This window comes from Malaclemys terrapin, chromosome 13, assembly GCF_027887155.1.
Source record: "Malaclemys terrapin pileata isolate rMalTer1 chromosome 13, rMalTer1.hap1, whole genome shotgun sequence".
NCBI lineage: Eukaryota > Metazoa > Chordata > Testudines > Emydidae > Malaclemys > Malaclemys terrapin.
In genome coordinates, this window is record NC_071517.1 from 13,938,090 (window position 1) to 13,956,073 (window position 17,984).

Genomic DNA, 17,984 nt, shown 5'->3' on the forward strand with positions numbered 1-17,984 from the left:
GTGAGGTAGGAAAGTATTATCCCCATTTTACAGAATGGTAAACTGAGGCACAGAGCAATGAAGTGGATGGTCCAAGGTCACATTGCAAGTCAGTAGCAGAGCAGGGACTAGATACCAGGAGTCTAGATACCAGAAGCAGAGTTGGGACTAGCTGCCAGGAGTAATGGCTTGAGGACACTGCCATCGGTGATCCAAGGAGTGTTGGCAGAAAATAACTTGACATGTGATTTCCAGTGGAAGTGAAGAATGTCCCTTTGCTGCCTAGGTTTTCCTCTCCCATGTGTACAGATGAAGGAGCAGTGATAACACCAGAGTACAAAACAGTGTGTTCTCTCCCCGAGGTGCAGCATGTGTACAGCATGTCAGCTGATATGGGATCAGAGAGAGGAATGACAGAGTTAATGGCAGGAGTTGCGATTGGAGGAGGTTACTGTAAGTCTGCTTAATTATCTTGTAGCAAACATTGCCATGAGCAGGGAAGAAAGGAGCAGAGAGTTGGTGTTTTCCAGCAGTAAAATCCTATCCTAGAGCTTTTGACAGCTGAAAGACTTGATTCGTTTTTTTTTTAATTGTTTTTGTGAGTGAAACAGTCTCTGCATCTGGGCCTGGGCCAGGGCCAGGGCAGCAGTAATCTCTGGCAGGGTGGCAGAGGGTATTAGTGAAAGCTGCCAGCGTGGGTGGAACGTCCGGGTGATCGGTGTTACGGATGAGAGACACTATTCCTCTGACCTCTGTTTTTTTTGCCTTTCTCCACAAGTTACACTCCACGTTGTACGATCTTGAGAAGTTCAGCATGTGTCATTGTACTTTTGCTGCCTGGGTGAGCAACGGTTCCATGCCACGTAGACTGAGCCTCAGACTTCAAACTAGTGAAATAACTGTCCTCTAGCCAAAGGCCTGCTTTAACTTGTATGAACCGTCCACGCTCAGGCCATGAGCCCTTCTTACTGCTCTGTAACTTTTTCTAGAGCCAAAAACTCTTCCTTCCCCCTCCTACTCTGAGATCAGTAAAACACTCTCCCAGAAGCAGAGATGCCACCTTCCCCCTAATGGCTTAGACTCGTTTTCATCACAGGTGCCCATCTGTATTCCTTACAAGCCCCCACGGCTCCCCAGAGATAGGGACACTCTCTTGCCTCATTGTGCTTTCAAGGCTCCACCATCACACAGGTCAAAGATTCGCGACAGCCTCCTAGCTCCCACTTCCACAGAGGCAGATCCACTCATCGCCTCTATCACTGTGCCTAGACCACTATGGTTCCACCTCACATTGTTTCTGTCATCCTCTTATACAGAACTGTTCACTAAAGTGTAGAGCAGCTTGTCCATTTCAGCTCCAAGAGGCTTGGGGCTCATGAACTCTGATTGGGCGAGATCATACAATTTCTGGGGAGGACACATGGGTTAATGCAGAGTGAGTCAATAGGAGTCCGATCAGGGCTTATTTCAGAGGTTTGTTTTACCAGCGTGACTGGTAATAGTGAGCTATCTTAACAGCTTACATGTATAGTACAATTCTAGCATCTTCTGATCCCAAAGGGTCAGTGGGTTTAATCACACTGAGCACGGTTGAAAGGCAGCCACCTCCTCAGGTCAAGGGAAATAACAAGGTGGCTAGTGCTCTCTGTGGCAATGGGTAAGCAACAATATTGGGTAAGGACCTCCCAAGGCAAATCTTTGCCCTTTCAAAAAGTGCCATTGGGATTTTGTATGTCCACACGGCGCAGACAAGACCTCCGGTTTTTAATATCTCCACCCAAAGAGCCACACCATAAGCTATGTGCAACTCAATGACTCTACTTGGGAATGATGAAGTGACTTGAACCTTGTCTTGCCAATGTATCTAGGTACTTCAGAACCTAGGCTTAGGCAGCTTAGCCGTCCTCTGCTTTTGTTCAGTTTACTTCCCTCTCACTTCTCAGCTGGAATGGGACAGAGCCCTTCCAAACTCCAGTGTTTGCCTGCTACCACTAAGCCCCTTAGGACAACCTAGCCGCCCTGGGGCTCCCAGCCAGTGTGCTCTCATTCTGCATAAAATGATGTGCTTTGGATTGGCAAAGGTCCAGGAGATCACTGCAGTAGATGAGTTAGAAAAAGGAGGTGGTTTCTTCTCCCGGAATCATCTCCATAGGGAGCCGGCCCAGGGAGACTATACCTACTCCCATCCTCTTCCCCTTTCGGTGCCACCTCGTTCCCCGAATCCATCGCGCTGTCTTGCGTATGAGATGGGAAGCGAGTGGTGTGCATTGCGAGAGGGTGATTCATTATCGTTATCCCCTGGCATATTGATTCTCTGCTTCGAGAGGAAAGCTCTGTCACACCGTCAGCCAGCGCTGACGGATGGCTCTGCTGCAAATGTGTCAAAGCTGTAACAGGGCGCCTGCTTAAACAAACAGTTCTAAATGGGCAGATGGGGGCAATGAGGCATGGGGAGCCTCCGTTTATAGCAAGATGGTGTGGCAGCATTTTGCACCCAGCGCTGCTCCGGTTCATTAGAAAGGATGACATGTAGAGCAAGATGTCTGCGTAACCTGGTGATGCTCGTTTAATGTTAATCATGGTTTCCAGGCTGAGGGAATGGATAATGTTGGAAAGGGCACAACTCATGAGCTGCAGCAAATATATGCAGTTATCCACGTCTCGCTTACTGTTTGTATCCCTGTTGCAGTCTCTCTTCCACGAAGGGGATAATGCTGGCTGAAAATAGAAACGGAGGTTGCTCTGCAAAGTATGACTGCTTGCCGCTGGTCTGCAGCCTGCTAATGCTCGGGAGCAGTTCCCCAAGATCATTAAGACATTCCTGCTTGGAAGTGCCTGAGGAAGGAACAGTGTTTGGAGTCAGAGTTCAGCACAAAGTCTAGTCCGCTCCACTGGCCCGGGCATTATGGGGGACCTGTGCACACTGAGAGTCTGTAGCACAGCACCTTTCAGATTCACTGGAGAAATCAAAGGACTGGGAGAGCAAATGCTCCGTCGCCTAGCACCAATGAGGCTTGCAGAGTGAGTCAACTTGCAGCATGGTCCTGGCCAGTTACTGAACAGTGCGACTGACACATCTCCTTGCGTTTCTTCCTTTTTCTCGTGCACATCTTGACTTGGGGCCTTCCTGTTTCCTTCTGTGTAAGGCTGATCTGGAGGCAAGGTTGCAACTTCTCTACCTTCCAGGCAAAACCTTTTTCTCCAAAACTCTTCTAAAAATAGTGCCTACCACGCGGAGCTGCACCGGTGGGCTACAAGGAAAGGTGAAGTCAGAAAATCATTGTGGAGCACGATATTGGGGCAACAGCTCTAGAGGGGCGGATTTACTGCTAAAGGGCAGATATTGCGGGGGGGGGGGCTATCCTTGGCTTTTCAGGCTTGACGGGGTTTCTGTTGCCTTATGAAAGCACCAGTGGAATTGGATTCTTGGGAGCTGTGATTTTTATGTATTTATTATTATGAATTTTGAAAGCCTTCCTTGGCAACTAAGTAAAATTAAAAGCACTCCAGGCACCTGACTCCAGGACACCCTGCCTCAATCATCAAATATTCATAATGAGTTTAATGGCAAAACGGAGACATTGTTTTCTTCTGACCTCCCTAAATTCTGTCTCATAGCAGCTGTGAATTTAAATATCCAGGATTTGGAGAGACCCAGGTCCTGTCCCCCGGTGAAAGCTGCTACCTGCTGCGCATCGGCGATGTGGCAGGGACAGAGGAGGAGGAGGCTGGTGAATGCTTTGTTTCCAACCTGCTCCTTGTGGAGGGTGAAGAGCAAACTTGGGGTGGTGGAGAAGGGTGACCCAAGACTGTCACGTTGTCCACTTCACTCCATGTGGAGGGATGAAGTATGAACATGGGAGGGCTGTGTTCTCCCACCACCATTCAGCAACAGAGATCCAGGTCCCAGACTTGCTCCTAGCACAGAGAGGAAGGGAAAACTGCATTTCTGTCCCTGCTCCCCATGCACTGAGGACAGCATCTGAGCATACCCCATTCTCACCCCTCTGCCTTTAAGGAGAATGGGAAGGAACATCTTCAACACTTGGGACAAGGAGCCAACCTGAGACTGCTGTCTTCCAGCACTTGCATCTTGCCGGGGGATGGAGAGCAAACTTGGGGAACACCCTCTTGGTGCCTCCAGCTCCCCGCATGGGGTTAGCCTGAAACGTCCTGATTTCCTGCTCTACTGTCTGTGCTCGGGATGGATGGCTGACCGAGATCAGCCCAGCCCAGCACCCCTTCCCCTCTGGAGGAATGCAGGGCAAGCATGAGGCTAATGGAGGGATCCCAGTCGGGCTCTGAGGAAATGGTGAGCTTAGAGAGACTGATTTCATTTTCTCGCTTCCCTGTATGGCGTTGTGTTATCGACCCACTAGAGCCAGCACAGATGGAATGTTAAATATCCCTAGACTCCCAGATATCCATCAGTGCTGCCTTTTTGGATATAGGCTCATGTGTATTCCTCCCTTGTCTGGCCACGAGAGCCTGATAGCGGAGCAGTCATCTTTCTAATATCAACATCTTTGGTCAAGGAGGACAGGCAGCCTTAGCTTTCCTCTCAGAAGAGGCCTGTGTCCTCCAGGTTAGAGAGCTGGTGTCCTCTCCCCACGAACAACAGAAAATCTCAGTCAGGGGTGCTAATTAAAAAGTCATATTGTGTTTCCTTTGTCACCCCTTTTCTATCCTTCACCAGTAAGGATGGGAGAAGATGGGATGCGGACATGTCCCTCCCAGACCACTTGTCTCGCTGAGTGGAAAATGAGCTGTCTGGGGCGTGTATGAATTAGTCTCTTACACTGCTTTTGTACAGGGTCTTGTTTTATTTATTTCTAAACATTCAAATAAGTTTCAAGTGCATGAGGTGATCGTAACCTGCCAATAACCCCTTGAAACCATGTAATCTGCCCCTCTGACTAGTGTAACTGTTTCCATCAGCCATAAACACTGTTTTCCAAGGAAACTGCAGTTCACATGAGTGTCGGGGGGTGGGGGAGGAAGCAGAGGCGGGGTTCTGCATCATATTACCATCACTTTACAGTTGCATTTCATTTTTCATAGTCTCTCGTGATCTTTCTGGCCTTCCCTCCTTTCTTCTACCCCTTCCCCTCTGGTAGCTTATCTATATGGTTCTCATCACATGGTGTAGAGGGGGCATTCTCCATCTCCTTTCATTCTCCTATGCACTTACTAAGAAATGTTCTCATAGAGACATCCTTCTCCCCGCCCCCCACTTTTAATTCCCACTGCTTGGGTCTCAAAATGTTTCATGATGGAGATCACCAGGAGTGCTCCATGAAACACAACTGGAGAACCAGTGGTGTACAAGCACCTTATATATGCCCTTGACATTCTTGAGGCCTGTCTCCAACTATTAAGGTGTCTGATCCTCTTGCTTTTATCTCCTATGTTCCCTGGAGAAATGGTTGCAGTTTTGGCGTTGTCTGTGCAACAACTGAAAATCATGCTAGCGGCAATTGAATTTCTAAACAAGGTTCTAGCATAGTTTCCTTGATCAGCATAAGACAAGCTGTAAGCTACTTTGGGTGGGGTGTGGATGGTATAGGCTATAGCATGGTTTGACAAGTGCAGTTTTCAGAAAAATAATCCCAGTCCATGCTGATTGGAGAAGCTGTACTAGATTTCTGTCATCAACCATTTGTTATTTGGTGACTGCTAGCTAGTGTGGACGGGACCAGAGCTATATTTGTCTTCTATATTTTTCTGGCTCTCATCCTTCTGAAGTGGTGTTTGAAAGTCTCTTCCATCCCTGCTTCATATTTCAGTCCCTCCTGCCCAAACCTATTCCTTACACATGAGCAATTTTCTTAACACATTTTCTCTCTGCTAACCAGGTTCCCTCCAGGTGCAGGAGCACCATAGAAATGTTAGTGCTGGAGCCGTAGGCTACTTTAATGGAGTATTTTGGCTTTGCCTTCAGCCTGCTACCCCAAGAATAGAAGGATGTGAACAGGAAGCTTCATGCATACACACGGGATCTTTGTCTCATCTGCTCGAGACTGCCTGTCAGTCAGAGGCTGTCATCCTCTTTTCATCTTGATTTATCATTGGGCATAACTAGTTTCAGAGTTTGCATTTGTGGCTGGCTTGCTTCCTCCCAGGGACAGGTAATAAATCTAATATATGAACATTTAATTCTCCAATTTCAGCAGCCAGGACAGGGGAGAGACACTGTTCCACCCCAACGGCCGAGAGAGAATACAGCTGCTGGGGAAGCATTGCTATAGAGATCTATCTGTGGTCGGGACTTCAGTAGGGGAGTCTCCCAATTCACCCAGCTAGCCCCATCCCCCTCAAAGGATGGGAGATGGGCACGCTATGAGCCACTGAAAAGGATAGCATTCCTACATGTTGCCACCACCAAGCTAGGGAAACATTTCATTTGAGAGCTTCTTGCAGAGGAGTAGCACTTCTACTTTGACAAGATATTGCTAGATTTTTAACCTCTCTTGTTAGACTTGCTTCATTAGGATAGTCGTGTGAGGAAGAGATTTCATTTAGGCAATACAGCCATTCTATAGAACATAATAGCTTGCTCTTCTCTGCAGTCTTCTATCCCAGGTTCTCAGAACACGTTAGAAACTTTGCACCTGTAGTCTACAATCTCCACTGTGGGTGGCCTTGTGCTGGAGAATCCCATCATTCCCCATTAGGGATCTGATCCAAGGCCCATTGAAGTCAGTGAAGGGCCATTTCATTGACACTGTTTTAGATCAAGCCCTCGACTTCCCAGCATAACAAAGCATGGCTTTCTTATAAAGGAAGTCATCAGTTTCTCCTGGTCTTGCTGAGGACTCTGGGGTGAACAGCAGAATAACTGGAGTAGGCTGACATGGGCAGAATGTGAAAGTGGGGAGCTGTGCACTGAACCCTAAAAAAGTAGGGAATCGACTCAGGGTCTGCCTCCAGCAGTTTTTATTCTAATCCAGAAGCAAGATGGAAAGTTTTTTGTCTCTGAATTGGAAGCAGCCTCCTAGCCTCCTTCCACAGCTTGGTGTTTGTGTGCATGCAGGTCACCTGCGTAGAAAGCTGTGCCAGGTCTCATGTGGCCCATCTCCATAACAGGCATGGAGTGTGGAGGCGGGAGTACCCGGGGGGATTGACTCTGACAGGTTGCGCAGTGGAAATGTGATCCTGCACTGCTCCCCTGCTGTAAGAGCGTATATTGGAAACAGAAGCTAGCCTGCACGGCCCTACTGCTAGAGTCGCGTGTGAATAAAGCACCTGGTGCTCCAGTCCCCACAGAGCCGCTGACTAAGGTTACCAATCTGCCATACAAAGTCTCTGAAAAGGGGTGCAAACTCTGAGGATCACCAGGGCGTTCAGCTGATCCCGCTGTGCATTGTTGAATGAGAGCTGATAGGTCAGCTCTTGACTGAGCAGAGATGGTAGAGATTTGTGCTCTCTTCAGCGGGGAAAGAGGTGCAGGGCTCTTGCAGTTAAAAATAGTTAAGATATGACAGAGATACAAGACTGGGCTTCATGAGTCGAACGCTTCTCCCAAAAGAGAGAAATAAATGTCCTCTATTTGCATTTCCCAAGCAGTGTAACCTGTCTGGCTCGTTCGTTCCTGAGTGTTGTGTCCTCTCCTGTCTTGCGTTTCCTTTCTTGTTCCTGTCAGTCTGTCCAAGCTCGCTCTCAGCCCTGCTGAGTATACTCCGTGTCCCGAGGCAGGATCTGGATGACTTGAAGGTCTTTCTGCTTTTGCTAGAGTGGCTAACAAGCATTCTGGAGTCTTTCTGTCAGTGGTAATTTGGGGGGAGAGAACACTTTACCAGAGAACTAGAAAGGCCCTTCCTGTGATGATTGCCTTCGGGTTTGTAATGTATCTTTTTCTTCGGCTCCGATTAGAATTGGAGAAAGTGTGTAAATACCCAGAGGGGAGAGAGCTCTGACTGCCAGCTCTCTCCACTATGTCCGGTCTCGGGGATGGATGTTGTGCCTGATACTCCAAATGTGATCTTGCTCCAGTTATGCCTTTATATAATAGGTCTGGTGTAACAGCCAGTTTATATTCTAGACCCCCTGCAAAATTATCAGCCAGCATTGTCGTCTTTCACTTGGGGATGAAAAATCTGAAGTGGGTAGCTCATGCGGCCAATAAAATGCTAACTGCAGAGGGGTGGATTGAAATGTGTCATGGAGTCTGATAGGGCCCTACCAAATTCAGTCTATTTTGGTCAATTTCATGGTCATAGGATTTTAAAAATAGTAAATTTCATTATTTCAGCTATTTATTTAAATGTGAAATTTCATGGTAGTGTAATTGTAGGGATCCTGACTCAAAAAGGTGGTGTGGGAGTGGGGAGTCACAAGGTTATAGTAGGGGGCTGTGGTACTGCCACCCTTACTTCTGCGCTGCGGGCCAGGATCCCAGCTCTGAAGGCAGAGCTGCCGGCGTCAGCAGCAGCGTAGAAGTAAGGATGGCATGGTACGGTATTGCCACCCTTACTTCTGCGCTGCTGCTGGCAGGGGGGCACTGCCTTCAGAGCTGGGCGCCCAGCCAATAGCTGCCACTCTATGGCCACCCAGCTCTGAAGGCAGTGCAGAAATAAGGGTGGCAATACCACAATCCCCCCCCAAATAACCTTGTGACCCCCCTGCAACTCCCTTTTGGGGAAGGACCTCCAGTTTGAGAAACTCTGGTTTCCCCCTGTGAAATCTGTGTAGTATAGGGTAAAAGCACACAAAAGACCAGATTTCACAGCCCATGACACATTTTTCATGGCTGTGAATTTGGTAGGACCCTACTGATAGAGGATCAGTTCCAGGGGGACACTCTTAAAGAGGGAATGAAAGGGTGTGCTGTAGGGTAATGGGTGGAGCTGGTGGGTAACTAGGTATGATAAAGGGTTAGGGGATGAGTGTGAGTAACTGCTTATGATGTGGGATAAAATGGATAATGTGTACCCTATGAGCTTAGGAGTCATCATCCTTGGGTAATGAGTCTATTGCATTAGGCTCTCTGCAGTAGGGTACGTATCAGAGTTTGGCCAGTGAAATGGGTAAATGGATGTTTTGGGGTGCTAGGCCCAGTTACTGGCACACTTAGTGCCAAGTGTGTTGGATGCTGGGAAGTACAATTGCCCCTGGCTTAAGAAAAAAAGACGTTACAGTTCTGCATCAGTGGAGGCTTTGGATGAAGCAGATCTGTTCCCTTCTACGGACTGGATAAAGCAGAGCGCTTGTGAATTTATTCCGTAAACATCAAATATTTCCTTAGATCTACGCCCACCAAGGGGTCCTCTACAACACCGCACAATCTCCAGGCGCGGGTGGGTGTAGGAGCCATTACAGTTGCTGAACAAATGAGCATCCTTGTTCCCCTACGGCAGGCACCCAACATTTTTAGCACACACATGGCCTACCTGCTATGGGATGCTCCACACGGAGACTTGCTGCTTTCGTTTGTCTGCTGTTTGTTTATGACATTCGAAGCTGTCTAATAGGAATGTCAGCATTTTTTTGTATTACCTGGTAACTCATTGCTGTGCTTTGCCTCTCAGCCAGAGACAGAGGTGGACAAGAGCCAGGGCAATCGTGTCTTCCCAGTCGTTACCAATCTAAGCCCTGGTCTACACTGGGGCGGGGGGAGGGGGATCGATCTAAGTTGCGCAACTTCAGCTACGTGAATAACGTAGCTGAAGTCGACGTACTTAGATCGACTTACCGTGCTGTCTTCACTGCAGTGAGTCGACTGCTGCCGCTCCCCCCTCGACTCTGCTTGCGCTTCTCACAGCGCTGGAGTACAGGAGTCGACGGGAGAAGGCTCGGGGGTCGATTTATCGCCTCTAGACTAGACACGATAAATCGATCGCCGCCGATCCGGCGGATAGTGTAGACATTCCCTCAGATTGCAAATACCGTCTTTCATTGACAAGCAGGCAGAGTATTTCACCCTTCAGCAACTCAGCCAGTGACCAGCTTTCCCAGGCTTGCGGTGACTTCCATAACGTCAGGATTGGTTCTTACTGTGCCTATTGATAGGCTGTTGTCCATTGTACGTGGCTAACTGCTTTAAGCCCAGGTTCTACAGCTGGAGTGTGAGAGAGGCTTCATTTCCTGCCTAGACTTTAACCCAGCCGTTCATATTTCTTCTTGTCCATAGCAAGCACCTTGTTTTGACAGGCTAGTAAAATATCATTAGTTGGGTTTTTTCCCATTATCAGGGGAAAGGGCAGGCAAATGGATTTTATGCCTGGAACTGATGAATTTTAATGTATTTTTTTCAGTGCTGCTTTAGTCTCGCTCCCTCCTCTGGGATTAGCAGTAGACAGCCTGTTCTTCCTGCCCAAGAAATAGCCACCCACCTTCCCAGGTGATAGCAGCTGTGTGAGTTGCCCTATCCCCAACACACACCCCGTAGGCTAATGCTTCAGGGACCTCAACTAGCAAGTGATACCAGTGGCATTGGTGTCTGTGGCCAGGTTAAGGATCTTGCCTCCTGCACAAAATAATCTCTCTCAAATATCCTTTAGGCTAACTTCATAGGTGGGGAAGGTGTTTCACATACCTCTGCAAGGAGGATAGAAAGAGGGACCCTGAGGTGATGAATGACAGCAGTGTTGGACTTTGCAGAGCACAGCGGGCTCATTTCCTGAGAGAGGGTGATGGTTAGATATACTTGCTTAAGACTAAGTCAGAAGGCTGTTCCCATATGGATTCTCTCTGATGTACAGCCTCCTGTTGAAAGCCAATAAAGTGGTAACTCCCTTGTATATATTCTTCCTTGATATGCAGTGTCACATTCTCCACAGGGAAGTGGTTTTCCTTATCTCCTAAGCTGTAGACGTGTAGCGAGATCTAGTGCAGAGATTGTGCTGCCGAGGAGAGCTGTGTTTGGGAGCCTGGACGCTGGCATGACTTACCATATTCTTTCTCTCTCTCTCTCTTGTTTTGCAGCTTTTGTCATCATGATTATTTTGGCCCTCATCCACATCGGCAAGGGTGAAGGGGAAGGTCACCCACCTCTGGCGCAGCTCTCGGGGATCCCCAATCTCTTTGGGGTGTGTGTCTACTCCTTCATGTGCCAGCACTCACTGCCGTCCCTCATCACTCCAATCTCCAAGAAGCAGCATGTAAACAAGCTGGTGCTGCTGGATTACATCTTAATATTGGGTTTCTACAGCCTCCTGTCCTTCACGGCCATCTACTGCTTCCGCAATGAGACCCTCATGGACATGTACACGCTCAATTTCACCAACAGTAACATCACCAACATCGCCTTCATTCGTTACTTCCTGGGCCTCTTTCCTGTTTTCACGATCAGCACTAACTTCCCGATCATCGCTGTGACCCTGCGGAACAACTGGAAGACCCTCTTCCACCGGGAAGGTGGGACGTACCCATGGGTGGTGGATAGGATTGTCTTTCCAGCAATCACTCTGATTCCCCCTGTGCTGGTGGCTGTCTGCACACATGATTTGGAGTCCCTGGTGGGCATCACGGGAGCCTATGCTGGCAATGGGATCCAGTACATCATCCCAGCTTTCTTGGCCTACTGTAGTCGGAAGGACACTCAGCTGGTCTTCGGCAGTGGCACAGTCAATAACCATCTGTCCCCTTTCCGGCACATCTTCTGGATCTGGTTTGTGCTGCTCTGGAGTCTTTTTTGCTTTGTGTTTGTGACTGCAAATATCATCCTGAGTGAGACAAAGCTCTGATGATGGGGCAGCAGCACTCTTCATCCAGGGCTCTGGGGGAGATTCCAGGATTTCAACTCCTGTTTCAGACTCAGTTAACAAAAACCCAACAACCTGCTCTTCACAAGCAATCGGCTTGTTGATGCAGGTTTGATCTGGATGTGAGGACTTTTTATCCCCTCTTCACTTCACCTTGGGTGCTGATGTAACTTGCTCAACCTCCTTTTGATTCTGGTTCTCAAACTGATCATGCAAAGCCAGGGTGGGGAGCTCTCAGAAGGCCTCCATGGTTATACAGTGTCTGACCATTTCTGCCTTGAGTTGAGGACGCTCCATTACAGAGCATCTTCCTCTATGTCCAGGAGCAGCCTCCTTATGGTGCTGCAGGTTTCAGCACATGGAAGGCTGTCTGGCCTGCATCTGCTCCCCATGAGAGCTGGACAAATATCTGCCAGAGACAGGGAACTGTTATAGCTGCTAATACAATCCAACAGCAGTTCTCTGGAGTGATCCACTTACCCCTCACCAAGGAAGTAGCAGACTTTTTTGGTTCTGTTAAAGAATTTCAGGTGCACGGTGAGGGAGCCGGTTAACTAGGGATGACAACTGGTGGCATGTCTGGAGGATGGGTCAGGAGACTATAGAAAGCAATGGGCTTCTATGTGGTTACTATGACTGGTCCTGTTACAAATCTTTCTCACGGTTTCTCCATTTCTGTTACTACCTTTTCAGAAAACATTGGCCTTTGTTTTATTTGCTGTGTGGTCTATGGAGTAGAATGGGTGGATTCAATGGGTCTGGATTAGCTCATTTGCCTATTTGGTAAGATTACACCAACCCTTGTCCTGGAGTTCTGCTCCAGCCATTTTTTTTTTTTGGTTGCCTTAACTCTCCCTCCCAAGGCAAACCCATTCTGTGAGGCTCTGGATCCCAGTCTCTTCCTCACTTTGTTAGCTCTTTGGTGCTGCTAAGTGGCCTCAACTGTCAGAACAGATCTCACAGGTGCTGGAGCAGCAGGGCAGACTATGGCCACAGCAGTCAGGATCTGTGTGGCCTTGGGAGGTGCTAATTACCTGTCGGTGACATGCATTAGACCCTCGAGCACTTGCTGGGCATACTGACATTTCCAGTCTCTTGCTCTGGGTAATTAGCTTTGAAACAAGCTGGGTGTTAACTCAGGGGAGAATGTAGTGCCAGCTGGAGAATTCAGCACTGCCCCACTTACTGTGCCTGTCTCACTTCAGAAATGGAGCTCAGAAGTATAAGCAGAGAGAGGAAAAACATGGAAGATGCTCTGGAAATGGTCCATAACACTATTATCCTGCTTCTAACTTCTCCCTCTGCCTAGGGTTAAGAATTTTTCTTGCATCTGTTCAAGACAGAGTTAAAGAATCATCCACCCTCCAAAAATTCCGCTTAGCACACCTTACCCCAGCTTATGGACTGAGACACTTCTCTTCTTGCATGAGAACTGTCTATTGTATTGGTCACCGACAGTCTTTGATTAAATCTGTGCTGTTGGGGCTGCTAACTCTCTTATTGCAAAGTGACACGTTTATTACTCTAGCAATCTGAGGGCCCAGGGTCAAAGGTCATAAAATAAAGGCTTTAATAACAGGAGGCAGAACTTTTAATGTTAAACGTTTTACCTTAAATATTTTAAGACATTTCCCCCCCTGTGATTAAGCCAGGTTCAAAGACAGCTGCCAGTCTCTGGCATTATATATCCTTGCTCCCAATGCTATATTAAATGTCACTTTTCACCAACGGTGAGCTTGGGCATGCCGTCTTTTTCTTTTTTTAATCAAGCTTTCTTTTTAATACAAGTTTCAGGTTTCTACGGGACATGAAGCACTTCCTGCTATGGAAACATTCAGGTGGCAGGGGCTGTGCAAAAGCAGCTTTCTTCAAAAAGCCGGGGGGAGAACCCCTCACCCCCGTAAGCAATGTAAAGATGTCCTTGAACGTTGCATAAACCAGGATGTGCCAGTTGGGTGGAGGGGAGTTGGTTCCAGCATAATAAACCTGACATCCCCTCTCCTCCCGATCATAAACAGGATTTGGCAGCCCTTGCTGGTGCATCACTCAGCTATCTACACGGCCCTAAGTGCTACGAGGAAGCTGATTTGGCTTTTTTGGTGCCAGGTTACGGAGTGGGCTGTGTGAGTGAATTGCTAAGTCCGACTCTCTGTTCTGGGGTAGGGAGAACAAAAGCACAGATGCAGTTTGGAGGGCAAATCCGTAGTACAGCTGAGCTCGGAGCCACCTGCTGGGACTAGTGCAGGAGTTTGCACCCGCTTCCTTCTGTTGCTCCTTCTCACGGCTGTTATGAAGGACAGCCAGGAATGGGACAGATCACAGACACTGTGGCAGGGCACACTGGGCCCTTCTGTTCTTGTACAGCACAGGGGCAGGCACTGGTAGGAATAGGTTTTGCACATTTGCAGTAAAGAAATGAGCCTGTGAAGGACCTTAGAATGGATGGAAATGCTACATGGCACAAGGCTCCCTTTGGTAACAGGCTTCGAGGGTCTTTCTAGCCATCTCAATCCCTCAAAGCAGTGAGCTGATTTTCTCACCTTGTGTCCCACTGACAGCACCAAACCAGACCACATCCCCAAGTGTCCAGAAGCTAACAGGCAACTTTAGTCAGCTGTTTATTCCTTCTCTGCTCCACGGCTGCCGAATGCTCAAAGACCCTGCTGTCCTTTTCCCTCGCTCGCCCAGCCTTGGCCTGTCCAGGTCAGGGAGCAGAGTTGCTAGCAGACCTCGGCTCTGAGAGTGAGCCAGTCTGCACCTTGGTACAGCTGCGAACATCAAGCTCCATATCGTGTGCAGATGCTGCTGGCCCGGAGCCTGGGAACTGGGCCTGAGGCAGCATAGCTTGGTTCATGATCTCCTGGCAAGCGCAGTGACCCTCCCACCACCAGGAAATTTCCCCTTCCAGCCCAAAAAGGTCTGACCATGGTACTGCCTCCCTTTTTCCCACTAACCCCTCCTTGCATGGGCACCTGAGATTCCACAGCTCTCTGCCTTCTGACAGGCAGAATTGGTTTTAATGGACTTCAATTACAATGTGCCTTTTCTTCTCAGGCTTAGATTAACTCCCCTCATGAGAAGCTTCCTTTGGAACGTTGCACAAGGGTGGTTTCCGTGGGATCCCTGTGAACAGCTGTGATCTGAGATGTAGCTCAGCAGCGAGGGATGTCTGGCTCATTGTAGAATGGGTGTCTTGCCTGGTGCCCCACCAGGGAACACTCTCTCCTCTCTACGCATGAAAAGCAACATCGGAGAGATTTTCCAGACACCCGCCATCCTCGATTGGTGAAAGGATCAACCCTCCTAATGGGAGAAACTCCCCAGTGAGGTGAGGTAGGGGGGCAGAACGTTTTCCATTTAAAATGTGAAACGAGAAATGCCTCAAAAAGTTGAAGGAAAACGGGGAGTTGGATGGATCAAGCCAGAGCAAATATCTCCACTAGGTCCTTGCCAGTCGCATTAGATGCAGAGCCGGCAGGGGGCAGAAGGGGTCCAGTTGCTGTACTGGCTTGGTGTGGCATAACTCGTCTCCTGTCTGGTTTAAGAATGAGATTTTTAAATGGCTATTATGACAGTGGGTTATTTGTATCCTCACCGTGCCGATCTCCGCTTGTCCCAGTGTGTAATTATTTCTCCAAAAGGTATACAAATAAAACACACATTCTGCATCTCTCTTGGTTTGGCCTTTTCCTGTGTGCGTAAGAAATGGTTTCTCCTGGTGGTGGCGCTACTTCTAATCAGTCCGTGGGAGCAGCAGAAGGCGGGGAGGTGGCAGACAAAGAGGGCAGGGGCGGTTGTGACAGCTCAGAGAGTAATTGAAGCCCTAGTCTGTCCCTATTTATTAGCCTCCTGCATCTCTAGATGTTCTCTGAAAACTCAATTAAAACATCTGTACTTTACCCTTCTCAATTACATTCCCTTACGCTTAAAACTAAACAAATTGAATCATTCCACCGCCTCTGGCAGCAAATGATGTTTCTGCTGGCAAATTTATTAGCGTCATAAAACCCAGCTTGATTTATCTGAAAATATTAGAACACATCTTTATGATGGAAATAAACACTTTCTCCTCCCCTGATTCTCTCTAAGGACTCAACAGACAGTGGAGGATTTTTTTTGGCTGGACTGTAAATCTAAAATCAAAGTGGCATTGGGGATGGATTCAATCTTCTGCCACGCTTCAAAGAGCAACAACAACATGGGAGGAGGCGGGAGGGAGGTTGAAGTATCAAACAGGCTTGAGACAATGTTACCTTTTTAATAAATGTAATGCTGTGTGCTACTTAGACAGCCTTGGAGTGTGAAGTCCTCTTTCCACCATGTAGCTATGGCATGGGCATCAGCAGCAGTGCAAGCTTCATTCCTGTGGACCATCAAATCTGCCTCAGCCCTGAGCTGGGGAAACCACTATCAGAGGGTATTTTAGTCTCCATGGCCATTTAATCTCTGGCTTCTCTGTAGAAGATGCCAGTTGTGGCAGTGTTTGTGATGTGGATGCTTCTCTACTATAGCAACAAGCATGAGACCAAGGCATTTCACATAGGCTACTGAACAGATGCTACATTCAAATGACTTACAGCCCCTACTAACCAGGACTAGATTAGAACCAGTGTCCTAGAGATTATAAGCTTCATTTCCCATAACTGTTTCTCCCCCCCCTCCTTCATTTTAGCAGGTCTGATAATGCCTCCTTCCTTTGGCTGTAAACCCCTATGGTATAACCCTAATCAGACAGTCTGCGATGACCTGTAAGCGTCTTTTGTTGACGGAGTATTTCATGCCAGTCACAGATATACAGCTGCTTGCACCCTCACTCTGTTCCTGTGCTTGGATGTTCCGGCTCATGGCTTAGGTACAGATGGTCCTGTTCTAACCCAGCCGCTTGCAAGCCGGCTGCCGCTCCAGAAGCATTTATCGTTTTTCAGAGCTGGCCCTGGAGACTGTTTTTTACGATACATTTCACACAGATGCATGATTCATTTTAACTTCCAAGCTACTTGGCACAAGGAGCATTCTCAGTGGTCGGTGAACAGTCCAAAAGGCTGGATTGTTAGCTGGAAGCCAGCACAGCTGGACTCTGCATTTATTACCTGTGACATTGGCCATTATCCTGGCCAAGGCAAGACCTTAGCAGTTGGATAAATGCAGAGGGTGTAAGGGGGGAGGACACAAGGGCCGTTTTGCAGTGCCTGAAAAATGCTAGAATGCTACTTCCTAGCAGAACTAGTGCCTTGTCGCACAAACCTGTTTCCTTTCGTTAGCACCAGCTTAGCAAGTTCTCAAGAACCTTCTCCACTAACGCTCTCATTCCCTATGAATAACAAAAACCTGCCGGAGCCTCCTCCATTGAAGGCAAGAGGGATAAAAGTTAATTAGAGGGGGCAGGTGAAGACAGAAGGTAGCTGACAGCCAATGCCAGGTGGTTAACGGTAGCACTGTGCCAGGACTTTACTGCTCTTCAGAGGTGGAGCTTTGGAAGAGGAGATGAAAGAGAAGCAGGGGTTGGAGGTTTCAAAGGGATCTGTAGGTACAATCCGAGTCGCAAGGGAAAGGAGATGATTTCCTAAACAAGCCTAGTCTGATAGCAATGGAAATTGATAGAGGCGGACACTAGCTCTTGTCATCTTCAAAGCCCTCTGCAAAGCATCTTCGTTCTGCCAGCTCCCATGTGAGGCAGTTAAGGACTTAGCCCCACTTCACGCTCAAGAGAGATGAAATGATACTTCAGCCAGCAGCAGAGTTGAGGTGGGAGTGAGGCCTTCCGGTTCTTGTGCAGAGCTCACGATGCGGTGTCGGGTTGTTCAGGATATACCAGACGGCTCCCGCTGAAGGCCCTCCCCTTAACTTTCATTCCAGGTGCCATCTACAACCGCATCCGCTCCATCGAGGTTTACTGCTGTTGGGGAGCAATGGTAAGCGCCTCGTATCTGTGAACTCATAATGGCCCAGAGAGAAATCCTGGCGGGTGTAGGCCAGCTTCCTATTCACGCAGCTGGCCAACTTCCCCAAATAGATGCAATTTGCCACGGTCATTCTGATGGCTTACAGCTCCCGACAGCTCCCCACTCATTCTTTGCTACTTCTTTCAGCCCTATTTCCTTCTAGCTCAGACCTTCTGTGCCTCAGCAGGTTTCTAGTTATGTGGCAGGGCTACTTACTATCCAACCACCGCATTTGTATTGAATAGAAATCTGAAATCCGTGTTACCCTTGTCCTCCCCGCTACTGTTTTACTTCCTGCTTCTTCCGTCTTAGTCCCGAGGAACACTGACTCGGGAGATGAGTGCTCCAGCCCCATCCTGGC

General features: G+C 48.3%; 1 protein-coding gene across 2 annotated transcripts in view; it reads left to right on the top strand.

Annotated features, from left to right (window-relative positions):
- The window catches only part of TMEM104 (transmembrane protein 104), a 67,017-nt gene extending 51,666 nt beyond the window's left edge, over positions 1-15,351 (top strand). For both annotated transcript variants that reach the window (XM_054047606.1, XM_054047608.1), the window contains one exon: positions 10,903-15,351. In XM_054047606.1, coding sequence (XP_053903581.1) covers positions 10,903-11,663 — 761 coding nt within the window. In that variant the 3' untranslated portion in view covers positions 11,664-15,351. The remainder of the gene's footprint in view (positions 1-10,902) is intronic.
- Positions 15,352-17,984: the final 2,633 nt, after the last annotated feature.